The sequence below is a fragment of the Miniopterus natalensis genome, chromosome 2 (genome assembly GCF_054644295.1).
Source record: "Miniopterus natalensis isolate mMinNat1 chromosome 2, mMinNat1.hap1, whole genome shotgun sequence".
Lineage (NCBI taxonomy): Eukaryota > Metazoa > Chordata > Mammalia > Chiroptera > Miniopteridae > Miniopterus > Miniopterus natalensis.
Window position 1 is genome coordinate 36213740 of NC_142082.1, and position 16031 is coordinate 36229770.

At 42.5% G+C, this 16031-nt stretch overlaps 1 protein-coding gene across 1 annotated transcript in view; it reads left to right on the forward strand.

Annotated features, from left to right (window-relative positions):
• STK24 (serine/threonine kinase 24) overlaps positions 1 to 16031 on the forward strand; it is a 104209-nt gene that overhangs the window by 42006 nt on the left and 46172 nt on the right. The window contains exon 2 of the mRNA XM_087814261.1: positions 6301 to 6531. Within this exon, the coding sequence (XP_087670387.1) occupies positions 6301 to 6531 (231 nt within the window). The remainder of the gene's footprint in view (positions 1 to 6300; positions 6532 to 16031) is intronic.

Consider the following 16031-nt stretch of genomic DNA (forward strand, 5'->3'; position numbering starts at 1 on the left):
TCTATCTCTTTCTCTCTGTCCTTCCTCTCTCTGAAATCAATAAAGATATATTTAAAAAAAAAAAAAAAGTTGTAACAATGATGGATAGCTCCTGTGTGCCCTTCACATAGCTTTCCCCAATGATAACACCGTATACTGTAAAACCAGGAAATTGATGTTGCCACAGAGCTGTTGACTCAGGCACAGACTTTAATTCACCAGTTTTGGCATGTACTTCTTAAGAGTTGGCTTATAGTTCTGTGGTTCCATCACCACAAAGAATCTACCCCAAACCCATCACTTCCTTCCCTCACCCTACCCCCAGCATCATTCTAATTCCATCATTTCAAGAATTTTCTGTAAGTGGAATCATACAGTATGCAACCCTTGATGCTTGTACACAGTGTTAAGAAGTTGAGCATTAGGAGGGTAAGTGGGGGTAGTGGGGTAAAGGAGCTATGGGGTTTAGATTCACAAGTGTTTGTAACTTCAGTCTTGAGACGGTGTGCTTCTGGTTGTTCAGCAGCGAAGGAAACGGTGAGCTTTGAGGAAGCCGATCTCTGCCAATAGGGTGTAGGAAGGTCATGAAATTGGTTGGAGGCTCAGCTGCTGTGGCTGAGGGAGGGCCAGGTTGTGGAGTAAGGCAGGGTTGTGGCAAGAGGACTGCATGGAGAGACATTTTGGAAGAATGAAGGGTACAGTTTGGATGTAGGTGTAACCAAGGAATCGGGTATAGGGTTTTCCAGCTTTGGAAGTGGGAGATAATAACACTGTTAGCAATGGAACACACAGGAAAGCCTGGGTGGGAGAGGCGGGCAGATGTGGAAGGATAAGATAACAGTGAAAAGCCATGCAGAGACCTGTTGGTAATAGGGCTACACCAGGCTGGCAAGTAGGTTCCACCTCTGTGCCCAGTTGGCTGACTTAGTGGTGGCTGTCTAGGGTGGTGGGATGAGAGGGATTCTGAGGTCTAAGTTCAGGTCGAGGAGGAGAGTCCTGTGATGCATTAGGGATGCTTGCCAAGTTCAGAGGAGGAGAGGGGATACACCTGCCACAACTTACCTTCCTGATCCAGATCCCCTGAACTACAGTGTTTTTTTGTCTGTTGCTGCAGAGATAGTGATGTGTAAGTGGCAGGTATTGGAACACATCAAACTCAGCTCTTTTTCTTTCATGGAAAGACAAAGTGAAAAGCTTGGCTTCAGCCTGCAGTGGCGTATGGTGTGACTATGCAATTGGTACATCTAAGTAACTTTGAAAGTTGATTAGTAATGCCAAATGCAGTTTTCATTGCCAGAAATGATCAAAAGAAAACAGTAATAGCTATTCAGGTTAAAAAATATAAAATATGTAAGTCATCACAGAACTATTTTAATGAATTCTCTCAAGGGGTTATGAAATACAGTGAATTATCATAGAAGCCTGAGCTCCAGAAGGCACAGCTTTGAAATTTCTCTAAGTCTTGGAGTGGGGAGCAGGACATTACACTGTGGATTTTCTCTTCAAGGGAATCCTGAGGGTTTTGGTGGCACGACCTCACCATGCTGTGTCGCAGTGGGACAGTTCCTTGTGTTCATTTCCCATAGCTGGGGCTTCTAGGAGATCCCAGGCATTGGGACAGTTGGTTGCCCCAAAACTTCCATATTGTAATCGGTGAGAAACTTCTGCAGATTCACCTGGGCACTTTCCCTGGCTTTTGGTTCTTCCCACGATCCCCAAGCCCAGTAAAGGTTTTCCTGGGCTTTCTGGGGAAGGGACTTAGGAGCATTTTTCAGAGGCCAGACTTGTGCCTGGGCCTGTTACGCTGGCAGGATTCATCTTCTACTTATTTTGGTTCGTTTTTAAGTATTCTGATCTTAATATGATTAAGTTTAACCAATGCCCTGGTTTTCCTAAGTTTAAAGAGACAAATGGCCCAGTGTTGTCATGCTGAATAATGAAAAAGATAAGAAAATAAAGCCACCAGAAGTAGGGAAATCAAGTGACATTTCCCTGAGGTTTTCACTTAACCATGAGGCTTCTCCAGAGTGGAAGTTGGGCTCTTTCTTGACATAGATGGTAAAGGTTTTGAGGGAACTGGAGAGTTGTGATTAGAGAAGAGGCCTTCTGTTACTGACATTGCACTAGCTCTGTCAGATGCATTGATGGGTAGGTGCTAGATCCCCACTCTAGCTCCATTTGCCAATCTAATGAGATACTATTATTTCTATTCTTATTTCTCTGTCCCTTCAACTCTTGTGAGAGGATGAAACAGAGATGTATGGATGTTGAGTAGCTTCTGGGGTCAAAGGAAGCATATGAATGAAATGTATACCTCCATCATAAGTAGCCTGTCTTCCTTCTTTGCCTTAGAACAGCAGTTTTCAACTGGTGTGCCCCAAGAATTTTTAAAACATGCAATACCTGACTATTTAGTCAGGGGCACTGACCTCTTTTCCCTTAGATTGGCAAATACAAAAAAATGACAACAGCCAACACAACAATAGTTGTCTGATGAGTGGGATGTTTATGTGCAGGCAGCACCCAACCCCTCCCTCCCAGCCTCTCAGCCTCATTGCTCTAAGAAAGGGGCATGTTGGGGGAAGGTCCTGACCTTTCCCTGCTTCAGAGAAGGCTGAGGCACTGTGTGTCCCGACTTCAGCAGCCAGGTCCTGCTGCCTCTCAGTCGCTTGGGATGGGAGGGGTGATGGGCCGTTAGACTTTCCTAATTGTGACGATGACCCATGCTTAGTTTAGCATAAACCTTTCTGAAAAGAAAATTCTCAGGATGGCTGGCAGAATTAACTGGTACCTTTTCAACCAAGGTAACCTTTCCTTAGAGAACAGGTTCTGGCAGCAGAATATTGAAGGTCCTTTTTGAAATAGGTCATCATTGGCATTGATTTTCCTATGGCCATTGGGCTACACTGCATGGTAATGAGCTTATGCAAGAATTGCCAAATGGCAGGGAACCCTGCTTGTTTAGTACCCTGCTGTCACCATCTTAGCAGATGTCTCCATTCTTGCTGGGGACAGTTTTTAGCCCAGTTAACAGTTGCCCACAGTGAGAAAGAGTGCAGAGTGACACACCACACTTGAGCAGATGCGAGACCAAGCAACTGCTGCTGGCTTTATAGGTGCAGACTCTGGGAAACGGCTTGGAGGAAGATAGCTTAGAAACTGTTGTAGACCAGGCAAAAAGAAAATCTGGCAGTTTATTAACATGAAACCTGTCCAGAGTGTGGAACATCTACTAGTCCCCACCTTCACCCCCCGGAATGGACACCGTCCTCCTGTAGTTATCTCTGTTGAATCTCTTATGTATTGTTGTGTAACATCACCCTGGACCTAAACAGTCATGAGCTAGTATTTCTCATGATTCCTCAGGTTGACTAGGGGTTTTTCTGCACGTCTCACTTGGGCTCACTCATGTGCCTGTGGTCAGCTAGAGAGTTGCTGGCCTGGGCTCTTCAGGGACAGCTGGGAAGCTGGGCATCTCTCTCCATGTCTGCAGTGGGCCTGGGTGTATGGCTTGTGCCTTGGTTCTCGAAGTGTGGTCCCCAGGCCACCAGCAGTTGTATCACCTGAGCACTCTCTGGTTCTTGAGCCCCACACTAAATTTACTGAATCAGGACCTCCGGGGTGGTGCCAGGCAATCTTTGTTCTACAATCCCTCCAGGTGAATGTGATGCTCCTAAGACTTGAGACTCACTGCTGCTGAGTATTAAGGCTCTCAGCACCTCTTCCTTACCCTTTCTACCATTCCCTCATTCCAGGCTCTCTCTGAATTAGGGTATTTGTTGTGTCTGCCCTGGGTCCTGTTTGTGTCAGTGTAAGGCTGGGGTTTTCTTACCGGTAGCTCATGGGACATTTGTTGACCATCAGCTATTGTGCCCAGGCACATTGGTATAGAGGTAAGATATGGTCCTTGAATGCCCTCAGCTAATAGTCTAGCAAAGGTGTAGTGTGCTGTGGGAGGTTGGCCAGTTCAGCAGAGGAAATAATGAATTCACTTGGTACATGTTGAGCTTGCAGTTTCCCAGTAGAAAAAGATATCTAGCAAGTAATTGATTCAAGGAGTTAACACACAAAAGGCAGGGCTGGAGCTGGCAATTTGAAAGTCCCCATGTATGCCATAATTCAAAACTGACCTTTCCTCAAAGGTCAATTGGGGTCTTTAAAAAAATGTGGATTATGCACCCCCCCACCCCCCATGTGTGTGAGTGTTTGGGATCTGTAAGTGTCCCAGGTGTTTCTGACTAGCCAGGTTTGGGGAACACAGCCCCAAACCATGAAACTGTGATAACCTGGGGAGGAGTTGAGAAAGAGTAGGAGGCTAAGTCTGGAACCTTGGGGGTCACTGCCAGTGATTATGGGCCGACATAGGTAGAGTCTGTGTGTAGACTCTTCTAGAACTAGGGGTACTGGAAGATGAGTAGAGAGCAGGGCTGTAGATGCCAAGGGATTGGAGAGTTACAAGGGGAGGGTGTTTGAGGAGGATCAGATGCACAGCACTGCATCATTGGTGGCCAGAGCTGGAGCCAGACTGCAGTGGTGACCATTGAGGGGCGGGGCACCAGGCTGGGAGGGCAACCAGTGAAGCAAGGTGGTTTTTTTTGTTTTGTTTTTGTTTTAAATGAGAGAAACCTGAGCTGCGCAGGACAGAGAGGCAGTAGTAGAGGGGTGAATGCAAGAGGGTTATTGGTGGAGCCACATCCTGGAGGAGAGAAGGATGGATCCAAAGGCCCAGCGTTTAGGACTGGCCTTGAAGAAAAGGAGAGCCGCCCTCTCTCATCCTGGGGGAAAGGAGGTAAGAGAAAGGGTATGAAAGCAAGAGAGCTTATAGCTGCTGAAAATGGACGTGGTTTCTCTCATGTTCCTTTTTCCTGGTAACTCCAGGGTGTATTTCTCACTAATTTTGTTCATTTTTACTGATAGGATTGGTGGGTTTTGCGAGCATTTACGTTATTCAGTGTGCAGCCTCAAAACGGGGCCTCTTTGGTGTTCGTGAGGCCATCCATAACTCTGGCACCCCAAGACCTCCACATTGGAAATGGGCCGGCTGGGTTTCAGCAGTTCCCTTGTAAAAGCGCTGCTTGGGACTCTGTGTTGTTCCACCTTGGAAAGCAAGTTAATGATTAGTGCCTAGTTAAGCCCACAAAGGTCATTTAAATCAGAATGCTGCTGAAAATTGCTGTAATTCTGTGTCTATGACCCCCCCATGTTGCTCCATCTATGGATCCCTCCTGTTCCCATGCCTTTTATTCTTTCTCCTTTCCAACCCTTCTTTTATTTCTTTTCCCATAATATTTCAGTTTCCTTGAAGGAGTAATAGGCTTTGAGGGTTGGCTCGCCCCCTCTTGCAGTGTTTCTGAGGGAAGGTGTATCTGTAGGGTTGGTGGCTCCCAGGGTCCTCTCTTTCTCTGGGGTTGCAGGCCTGTGCCATTGGCATTTGGGGCTGGGCAGTTCCTCGTGGTGAGGTGCGCAGCATACCTAAGCTGTCCTGGCTAAATGCCAGTATTGCCCCTCAGTTTGTGACATACACCCTCTCATACTACCATTTCCACATGCGCGCCCCCCCCTCCCCCCCAGGATGACAGCTGTTCACACATCTCCGTGGTCAGAGAGCTGTCAGGATGAGTATTGGAGTCCCTGCAGTCAATTCCTTGGAATTGAGCACTGTGTGTGTGTTTTCAATTAACCAGGTTGATGGTTTCGAGCTTTTAGAAGCTATTCAAGGGCATGATGTTTACATGACAAAAGGAAACAGGTTGCTTTTTGTTTCCTGGGATCTAGTTAAAATATTTAGTTAGGGCAGGACAGTAGCTGTAAGTGAAGATACCTTGCACAGTATTTGTTGGACTTTAAAGTCATGGCCTGTTAGGAAACAATGAAGTGAGGGTATAAATGTTTTTTCCTATTACATGATATAGCTATTCAATCTATGTTTCAGTATATGCCAACCTGAATTTAGACAATTTAGAATGGAGGAGGGGAGAAAAGTAGAATTTTTGCTTAGAGTGATTTTTCAGTAAATCCATATATCATAACATAGTCAAATAAGTGTTCTGATTTTTAATTATTTTACTATACAAATGCTGGCACCCTTCCCAGTTTCTATAATCCTCATATTTGTTTACACACTTGCTATGTTCATAGTCTAATGCACACATAGAAGTAAGTCCTGAATGTGAAGAACTGTGGTCACAACCAGTCTGGTCTTAAATGAGGAAGATGGATCAGTCCTTGAAAGACTATGGTCTGTGTGTTATAAATAAATGCAAGGAAAAAGCAGTCCCAGTACTGTGAGTTATTGAAGTTTCCCTTTTTTTTCTCCTACAGAACCTGAAAGCAGATCCAGAAGAGCTTTTCACAAAGCTGGAGAAAATTGGAAAGGGCTCTTTTGGTGAGGTGTTTAAAGGCATTGACAATCGGACTCAGAAAGTGGTTGCCATAAAAATCATTGATCTGGAAGAAGCTGAAGATGAGATAGAGGACATTCAACAGGAAATCACAGTGCTGAGTCAGTGTGACAGTCCATACGTAACCAAATATTATGGATCCTATCTGAAGGTAAGGCTTAAAAATAAAAACGCGATTTTCCATGATGCAGCACTTGACTGAGACCGAGCAGTGTGTGTGAAGGACTTCAGTAAATAGCACAGCGGGTTTTCAAGGAAGGAGAAAGGTTTCGACCTTTGCAATCAAAAGAATCGCGCTTTGATAGTTTTATCATCCTAAATGTCACTATAGAAATATATTTTTGGTAAAAATGTTTGATATTGAAATTGCCTTTTCAACGAAAAAGTATTTCTGAGGGGACTTTGTCATCAAAAATGCATTTCTTATTAAATTATAACAATAACTGTTAAACACTTAATTTTAGTGTGGTTTGTGATGACTCATGCCAACCTAAGAATATTAGTCTTTCTATATTTCAGTTATCAAGTGTGGTTTGATTTAACACTATTTTAAAAAACTTGCCAAGAATTGATGATGTTGGCTAGTGAGCAGTTTATCTACATTTGATTTTTAGTAATTCTAGGTAAGTAAATAATTAAATAAAACAGTAATTATACTACAACACTACACAGTGTCCTTGATCTTCACCAGTTCTTTAAGTGGAAAATAACAATATTAAAACTGGTTTTTCAGCCCTGGCCGGTTTGGCTCAGTGGTTGGAGTGTCGACCTGTGGACTGAAGGGTCCCGGGTTCAATTCTGGCCAAGGTCACGAACCTCGTTTGCAGGCTCCATCCCCTACCCTGGGGCATGTGTGGGAGGCAACCAACCTGTGCGTGTGTCTCACATCAATGTTTCTCCCTCTCTCCCCCTCACTCTCTCTGAAAAGCAATGGAAAAAATGTCCTCGGGTGAGGATTAAAAAAACAAAACAGAACAGAAAACAACAACTGGTTTTTCAGACCTGCGTGGAATCACTTTAGATGTTATAGGGTAAAAATCATGTCATACCACTAAGAAAGTTCAAGACTCCCCCTGTGTTTCAAGTTCCTTGACATTTGCTTGTTTTACTGAACTTAGAAATGTAGTACAAAATGGGGTTTTGGACAATGGTGGGGAGAGAGGGACTGGGGAGGGGGAAGGGATGGGGTTGAATGCGTCATTGGGGAGAAAAAGGGACATCTGTAATATTTTAAACAAAAATAAAATTTAAAAAAAATGGTGAAAAAAATTCTGAGATAATTTTTGTGGAAACTAAAACTGCATAGATAAGACTATTTCCTGAGGGAGGCAGCAGTAAGTCCAGATGATGTAAGGCTAGGCCTCCTCCTGTCTTAGCTTTAGCCTCTAAAGTCCCCATGTTGCCACTTGCAACTTACTCTGTTGTCAGCGGCATAGTGCAGGCTTTCATTTTGTGGAAATGTGATAATAAGGTGCAGGGGAAGGGTGGACATTTGGAGAACCATTGACTCACTACAATGAATACGTAAAGGAAGGCAAAATTGAATGGTAACCCTGTTCTTTTCATAGTCTGCAGGCTGGCAGTTGTCAGGATAAACGCACCATTTTGAAATGGAAGGGATAAATTTTGGAGTCAGATGTCAGGGACTTGAATCTTGCTTGTCTGGGTGTGTGGCCTTGAGCAAGTTTTTTATTTTAAATAACTTCTTCCTCATTTGTAAAATGGAAAATAATGGAATATACCTCATTGTTGCAAAGATGTAATGGAATTGCATGAAAGTACCTGGCATGTAATAGCTACTTAATAAATGTTCTTTTCCTTCCTTAATTGATTAATTTATTCATACCTCATCTCTGAAATTACCTTGCGATGAAGGACATATCCAGCTGAGGTCAAAGCAAGGAAGAGGAAGTATACCAACAATACCAGTGAATGTTGCTGTGGGCGTGCATTCACTTTAAGTCTTGACAGGGCAAAGAGGGAAGCACTGTACATTTCTGTCATTCTCATGATCCAAGAGGAGAGCTGAGTGACTCCCATATGGGGAAGCAAAGGCCTTCTTGATGTTAAATTTCTATTGAGAAAAAACAAATGTAAAGAAACCCAACTTGAACTCTGTCTACTGTATCACTTAATGTCTTTTGTGAAATGACTTCAACAATAGTTTTATAGTAAATTCAGAGTTGGGCTTTATGTGGTATTCTCATATTGTGTTTTAATATGAATTATGGTACCTTTGGCAAAAGAAATGTGGAAGATCCTCTCAAGTTTTTGATGATTCGTACCCACTAATATTTAACTATGGAAATTAAGGATCAGTGTGTCAGAAGTATCTTCTTCAACCTCAGCTGCTTAGCAGAATTTTTACTGCATGCTGGAATAGATTGCTTTATTGTGGCCGAACATGGTGTTACCTTGACTGTATATATTTAGAGATTCCATCTGGTATGTCCTGTAATTGCCTGAGTCACTAATTCTAGAACATACATTTGAAGTCAACCTAACCTTGATCTAGAGGTGCCTAATAAATTTATTTAATCAACATAGTGTCAGCTGCTAGAGTAACTCCCTACATTTATAATGGCTCAAGTAGGATAAATGTTTATTTCTTGCTCACTGGTAGCCCTGATTTGTGGGCAGTTTTCCTCCAAACAGTGATTGAGGAACCCACGTTCCTTCTACCTTTTGCCCTCTCCTTCCATCTTCCACACATCATCGCTGTGTTTGTCTGCCTTAAGTCATCATGGGGGCAAAAAAATGGAGGCTCCTGTGGGCAGTTTTCATGTGTCCAGGCCTAGACATAGAACATATTCTTTCTGCCCACATTGCTCTGGTCAGAACTCAGTCACATGACCACACCTAACTCAGGCGAGGCTGGAAAATCTCATCTAATCGTGTGCTTCATGGAAGAGGAAATGGGCCTGGTGCTCAGCTAGAGATTCCTTTCCAAAGCCACTTAACTATGTAAAGGAAGTGAAATAACTCATGGAATGATTTTCTCCATTGACTCTTCAGGTAGGATGAAAAGCTTTGATAATTTGGTATACAGTGTCTTGTATATTTTACTAGGCAGATTGTTCTTTAGAAATTAAGACTGCCTCAAGAGTGCCAGGAGTAGTATCACAATTGTGAAAAGTTGCCGTAATTTCTTAGGCCATGTAAAAGATGATTCTGTCTCATTTGACTAAAAACATAACGAACTCTTATTAAACAATATTAACCATCATAAGTTGGGCCAGAAGAATCCACACCTGTGATTGAATCTGCCCATTCCTGTAGAACAGAGTTTCATGAATTTCCTTGGCCCAGAGGAAGACCCTCAGTGATGACTCAGGCTGTTTTTCCATCATCTGGGTATGTTTATGAAGTTTAAGTTAGTATGATCCTCACTGTCAAGTAAGATATAAATTAAACTGACATGTGAGACAAATGGGTCTTTTGACACAAAGTTGAAAAGAACTGTGTTTTATGTGGTTTCGTTGCCCTTTAAAAAACTCCCCGGTAGTGTTGTCAGAAGTAATATTCTTAGTCTTTTTAAGTAGTGATGGGATAGAGGACCTTAGGATTTCACCTAGTGTTAAAGGGGCTTTTACAGAGCAAGATTAGTCAAAGAGGAAATTAGCAGAAAATGGTTTCTTCATTACTGGGTTGGCATTAAAAGGTCTCATAATGATGTTTTGGTTTCAGTGATCTAGTCTAGAAAAAGAGATTAAAAACAATAGGCAAGTGTTCTAAATATATTGAATGTTGCTGAAGAGCCAGGGGAGTGGAATTGATTTTGCTGTGTGGCTATAATCAAATCATAGAATTGCTTTATAGCATGGTTTCCCCCCAAAGATTAAACACAATGACAACAATTTAGGGAAGAGAAGGAATAATTCAGCAGTGAAAATTTGTTTATTTTGATTAATCTGAGGCCTGGAAAGATCTTGAAGGTAGGTTATCACATACCATAAAAGAACTTCATTTGTTGTATTTTAAATGTTTACTTTTGGGGAAATTAAACCAGCTAGAATATTTAATTAACCAGAAGCTTCCATGTCCCAACCAACCATAATACCACTGGAGTGTTGTTGTTGTTTTACCAGAAAAATACCATCCACAAGGTCAGAGTGAAGCTTTGTGTATAGGGGTACTTTTGGAGGTGTGCAGGAAGAGACAGAATTTTTTTATTTTTTAGTTAGGCAGTGAAGACAATAAGATCATAACAGAGGACAGTGTGGTGTTATGTAGGATTCTAGGCCTTTTTGTGTGTGTGTGTGGTTTTTGTTTTTTTTAATGAAGCATTCACAAGTGCTACTCATTCTCTTCAACAGTAGAAATCTCTTTTAAGTTTTTTTGTTTTACGAAAATTGCCAGACTATTAAAATCTCCTCTTTGAGATTTACATAGAATTAAAGCCATGGTTTTAGTCGGATCCTAATATAGATCCTATTTGGGCTGATTTCCTCAAGGATAAAATACAGACAAATGAGCTTATCTTACAGAATTACTAGTAAAGATGGAGATTCCATATAGGTAAAGTACCTGGCATGTACATAGGCGAGTTCTAGCCAATGATAACTTAAATATTTTTAATAAGAGAAAAGTTATCTGTGCCAAATGACTCAGAATTCATGAGTCTTAAAACCAGATTATTAGAGTTATATCATTTTCTTTTGCAGCAAATTATGTAGTACTCTCAAACATCAAGCCAAGCAAATGAGGTTCAAGGCAGAAACTCAATACACAAAGAAGGCGTGTTCATCAAACCTGTACTTGTCTTAGTCGTCTTGGTTGTAGTATGAATATTAAGGAAACATGTCCATGGAATGAGTAGTCGTCTAACAGTGGATTCAGATCCCTGACTTAAAGAGTAAATTTTTCTTCAGTTCCTAAAAATTTTTAGGGTAGTTTTTACCTATCAGATTCGCTAGAAAACTGATATGAAAAAGTCCCTTGATGAGTTTTAGAAAACTCAGTCCTCTATGTAAGTTCAGCTTCTTCTGGTAAAGGATTGATTGTGTTGTGTACGTTACAGATATATGTACTTTGGCGTAATTTTTTAAAGTTACATCCTTTTGACTCGTCATTAGAGCAGTGTTAATGAATGAAAAAGAAGGTAAGATGCTGACGGCTTGCTTTTTCTTTTTTAACATGGTGTGTCACTCATAGTGCTACAGCAGAGATCTTCCCACTGGAGCCTCTGAGCTTTGGGCTAACTGCCTAGCCAATAAAATGGCCTTTTTTATTTTGTTAAATCAGCTGAGGGGAATTGAGCTTGTTTTGATAATTTTCAATTTGTGGCACCATCGTCATTGATCTGTGTAAGACCCTTGTCTGTTTTGATCCATTTTATTGTCTCGTCCTTCGTCCCCACTGTGCTTCTCTTTTGTACCACAAGTTTTGATGTGCTCTAGGTCATGTGTGTCCTCAGGAGATAAAACATGATTTTGTATACTGTGTATGAGATGATTTTTCCCTGCCACATAATGATTTTTAAAAACTTGAACACAACAGAATTAACTTTTGGGGGTTGATGTTGCTCAGAAGACCGGAGAGCTGGCTTTATTAGGCAAGGAGTTTGCAGTCCTCTTCTAAGGTGGCGACTTACACTGGCGTGCGGTTTGCACAGTGCCCGCAGAGCCAGCAGAGTAGTAGACCCTGACCTTGCTTTGGACAGCAGGCCACTGCAGAGGCCCCATCGCCGATTTCCGCCCTAGTATTTCCTTCCTGGTCATGGGGTAGGAAGGATGCCGAGGCAAGAGAATTTTAGCTGGCAGCTGTGTACCTTGGCCCCTGAGCCGCCTCTGGGTTCCTGACGTGGAAGACTCACGGGGCTCAGAGTGACTAAACTGAAAACACTGTGTACCGGCTTGTGTGCTGAGTTTGAGAATTTTTCAGGTTGTGGAAAGTTTTTGTATTTGGACCTGGCAAGTAGGGACTGGTGGGGCGATGTCTTGATTGATTTGTCTCCTTCATAATCATTCAGATGGTGTCTGGGAGAGGCTCTGGGTGGTCATCGTTTCTTTGTATGCAGCTTGGAATGGCTTTTCCCTTTGCAAGAGGCTGGGAGGAGGAAGGAGGGATCTGGGTGGTCTGGACTGCCCTGGTGAACCACACAGTTCTTTATATCCTTTAATTTACTGTAATACTAAGTATTCTTCATACATTGGCTTTCAGCTACATTTTGGTACTTTTTCCCTCTGCCTTTTGGGCCAGGTAAGCTTATGGGATAATGCAGCTCCTACTTGACTTGGAGTAGAGGTTTGGGGATTGGGGGAAAGGTCTGCAAATTTGGTTTTGGGAAACAGCGTAAAAGAGTTAGATAAGAGACCTAGTTAATAAGGAGGAAGACTGCCTGTACCCATCACTTTTATGTTCTTTAGTAGCCATTCTTACCCCAAGCTCTAGAGATTTGGAGACCTCCCTCTGAAGATCTAGTCCTGGCTCTGAATTTAACCAACAGTGTGGTCACCTAATCTTGGACCTGGGTCCTCATCTGCAAAATAATGAAATTGGACGTGTTTGTCTTTAAAGTTCCTTTCAGTCTCTGATTTGGCTTAGCTTGCTATTTAATAAAGTATTTCTTGTGCACAGAGAAATTAGATCATAGATTATTAGAGCAGGAAAGGACCTTGGAGGCTCCTGGCCTACACTTTTTATTCTCTAGAATAGAAAACCAAGGCACAGAGAAGTTGAGTTGTTTCATTTTTAACCAGTAACACAGGGTTGGTAGATAGTGAAGGTGAGGTTCAGAGCCAGAGGTTCCTTGTTCCTGGTTCACCCTTGACTTCCCCGCACTCGACTAATCACACATTTCTTCCCCGTTTGCCTTACTGGATTTCGTCTCTAGTGGCTTGTTCCCCCTTCTACAGAGAATATTTCAGATGTCTTAGTCAGTAGCCGAGCCCATTTTACGTGAGTGAAACCATTCAGTCATGAGGAAGGAGTACATTACTGTTGCACCTGCCTTTTCTCCACCTGGGGGGGATGATTGATCACCTACAGGAGTGGGATCTTGGTATCACCCTGGGAGGTGAAAAACTCCTGAGGCCTTCACCCTACCTTGAGATTCCAGTTCTTAGCTGTGGCCTAGGCCGTGGGAGTTTTAAAAGCTCCCCAGGTGGTTCTAATGTGAGGCCAAGGGTAAGAACTGCTGATCTATAGGATCTTGTTGAGAGAGGGGCATCAGCAGAGACAGCACACAGAAAGTTGCTTTCAGTGTTAGAGGAAATTACCACTAACGATGTTTTCATTGTTTGAGAAGGTACCAGCTCAGAAGGTTTAAACAAGGGTGTGCATTTCCTTACACAGCAAAAAATTTCGGAAGGGTAGCTCCAGGTGTACTACAGCTGGTGGTCAGCAGTGTCATTGAGAATACAGATTCTTCCTTTCTTTATAGACTTTACTTGTGGGCAGATAAAGGGTCTTTTTTTTTTTCTTTTTTCTTGGAAACATTTGCTCCTTCAGGTATCAGAAGAAATCTTTCTCAGAAGCCTCCCCTGACCACTTTCCTGATTTCATTCATCTGAACTGGGTCACAGGCTGATGCCTCAGTCAGCCCCTGGCTCAGGGGATGGGGCCACTTCATTTGCTCCCACCAAACAGGATTTACCTCTGGAGCTGGGAGCGGGGTCAATGGAGCCTTCCCCAGATTCACAAAGTCAGGGGAGAGAGAAAGGGGGAAGTGAAGTGTTGGTTGAGTGGATCAACCAGCAGCACCTCTGAAAAGGAGTTCTGGTGGGTCCTGCCTCCTACTTGTCTATTTTTTGAATGTCTGATCTGTGCCACCACCCTTTTGGGAAATCTGGCATCTTGCTTATACATGAGCACTCCCTATGCCTATGGCCATTGGGATCCCACTGGAAGCTTGAACAAATTAGCCAGACAGTTGCATCTGCAGGCTCTTAGCCCAGGGTCACCATTTCACACTTAGCCTTGAATCTGAGGCTGCTAAGTATCATCTTCAAAAGGACACATTGTCCTAGTGTTGAATTTTTATTTACTGCCCCCTTATTTCTTGGGTCGTTCAACAGAGGAAATTCTTGCCTAGCATGTATAAATGGTTTTATTCAATCTTCGGTGCATAGATGGTGTTCACCTCTGTAGCTCATGTGTCTTAAATGAATGGATTTGAATTTGAATTTGTTCCAGTAGCTATGACCCACTTTGACATAGATTCAGAAACCTAGCCAATGCATAAAAAGAATCTCTCCTATGTTGCTGGGAAATTGGGCTCCCTTGCAAATGGAGCGCTGCCTCAGCTGCCAGAGCTGGCTGTCACCTCAGCCCATGCAGGGCTGCCCTGTCCCTTCAGCTCCTTTGCTTACACCCAGTGTCTGCCGAGAATCCCATTTTGGTTTTGTGGTCCTGTAGCTTTCTTTTTGTATGCGCCCGTCCTTGTTCTTCGCCTGTGGATGGTTCTATGGTGGCCCATAAAACCGTCTGGCAGAGATGACATTGCTTCTTTTTGTAGCAGGCCCAGTGACTTATTAACAAACTTGCTTTCTGCAGAAATGAGATTTTCCTGACAGCTTTGTTTGTTCTTCACCCTTACATCCTAGAGCAGGCCCTTTGTGGTAACATTGCTTTTTTTCTTCTGACAGTTGAGACCTGTTGGGCCCTGAAGGATTGAATGATGTGGAGTTAGTTCCTGGTCATTTCAAGAGTGGAAGAAGGGGTTTAGATGTTTCCCTTATGAAAACCCACCAGACCTAAAGGTTTTATTGGTCTGTTTGGGAGCCCTTTTGTCCCTGTTGTACTGATTCATCTTAAAAGAAGTAAATTAATTTGTTGTCAACTTTTCTCCATCCTCTATGGATATCTAAAAGATTGTTTGAATCAAACCTTTAAAACAGAGACAGTTTCCCTCATAAAACTCTTTATGAATGGATTGTTCTCTTCCTTCTTCCTTCTTTCCTATGGGTGATTCACAGATAACTGGAAACAGTATTCTGATGTATTATTTGCGTTGCTCAGTGGTGAGGATCAAATATCTTTAGGTATTTCTTTGCCTGAAGGAACAAGGATTTTTTTTTAGGAAATTGTGAGATGATATCCAATAGAATATACACAATTAGCTTTGCTAACTCCGCAGTTAGTTGGGAAGTATTGATGTTTTGGCTATTGGCTTACTGCGGATTGAAAGCTAAATCAGTTTATGCAACGTGTTAAGTAGACCAAGCATTGTTACAATGGGTGAGGCACTTAACTTAGTTTCCTGAATTTTGATGATTTTTGGTTGACTTAGTATGAGGTTGGCTTTGTGATTCATTATGTGCTTTGATTGGCCCTAGTGACTTTTCCCTGTCATTGTCATTGGAGTCAGTGGAGATAGGTCAATGGCAAGGTTGATTCTAGACCAGTGCTTACAGAAGTTAATCACCTGTATTTTTCATTTACTTACAAGCCTTTTCTCTTCCTTCTAGACAAGGCTGGTATAGAGTGGCACATGGGTTTTGGAGTCATTATTGGTCGCACATTTTAAACTGGTGTGATGAGTTGGCTTGTGTTGAAATGTGTGATAGAAGGCACTGGCTCTTTAAAAGTAACAATTGATTTATGCCTCCTCTTCGGGAAGGAAATGCTATTACTCTCACTTTCTGCCCTGAGCTCTAGCGTGAGACTTCTTGCATTTCTCTTGTCTCTTTTATACCTACGTGGATCTCT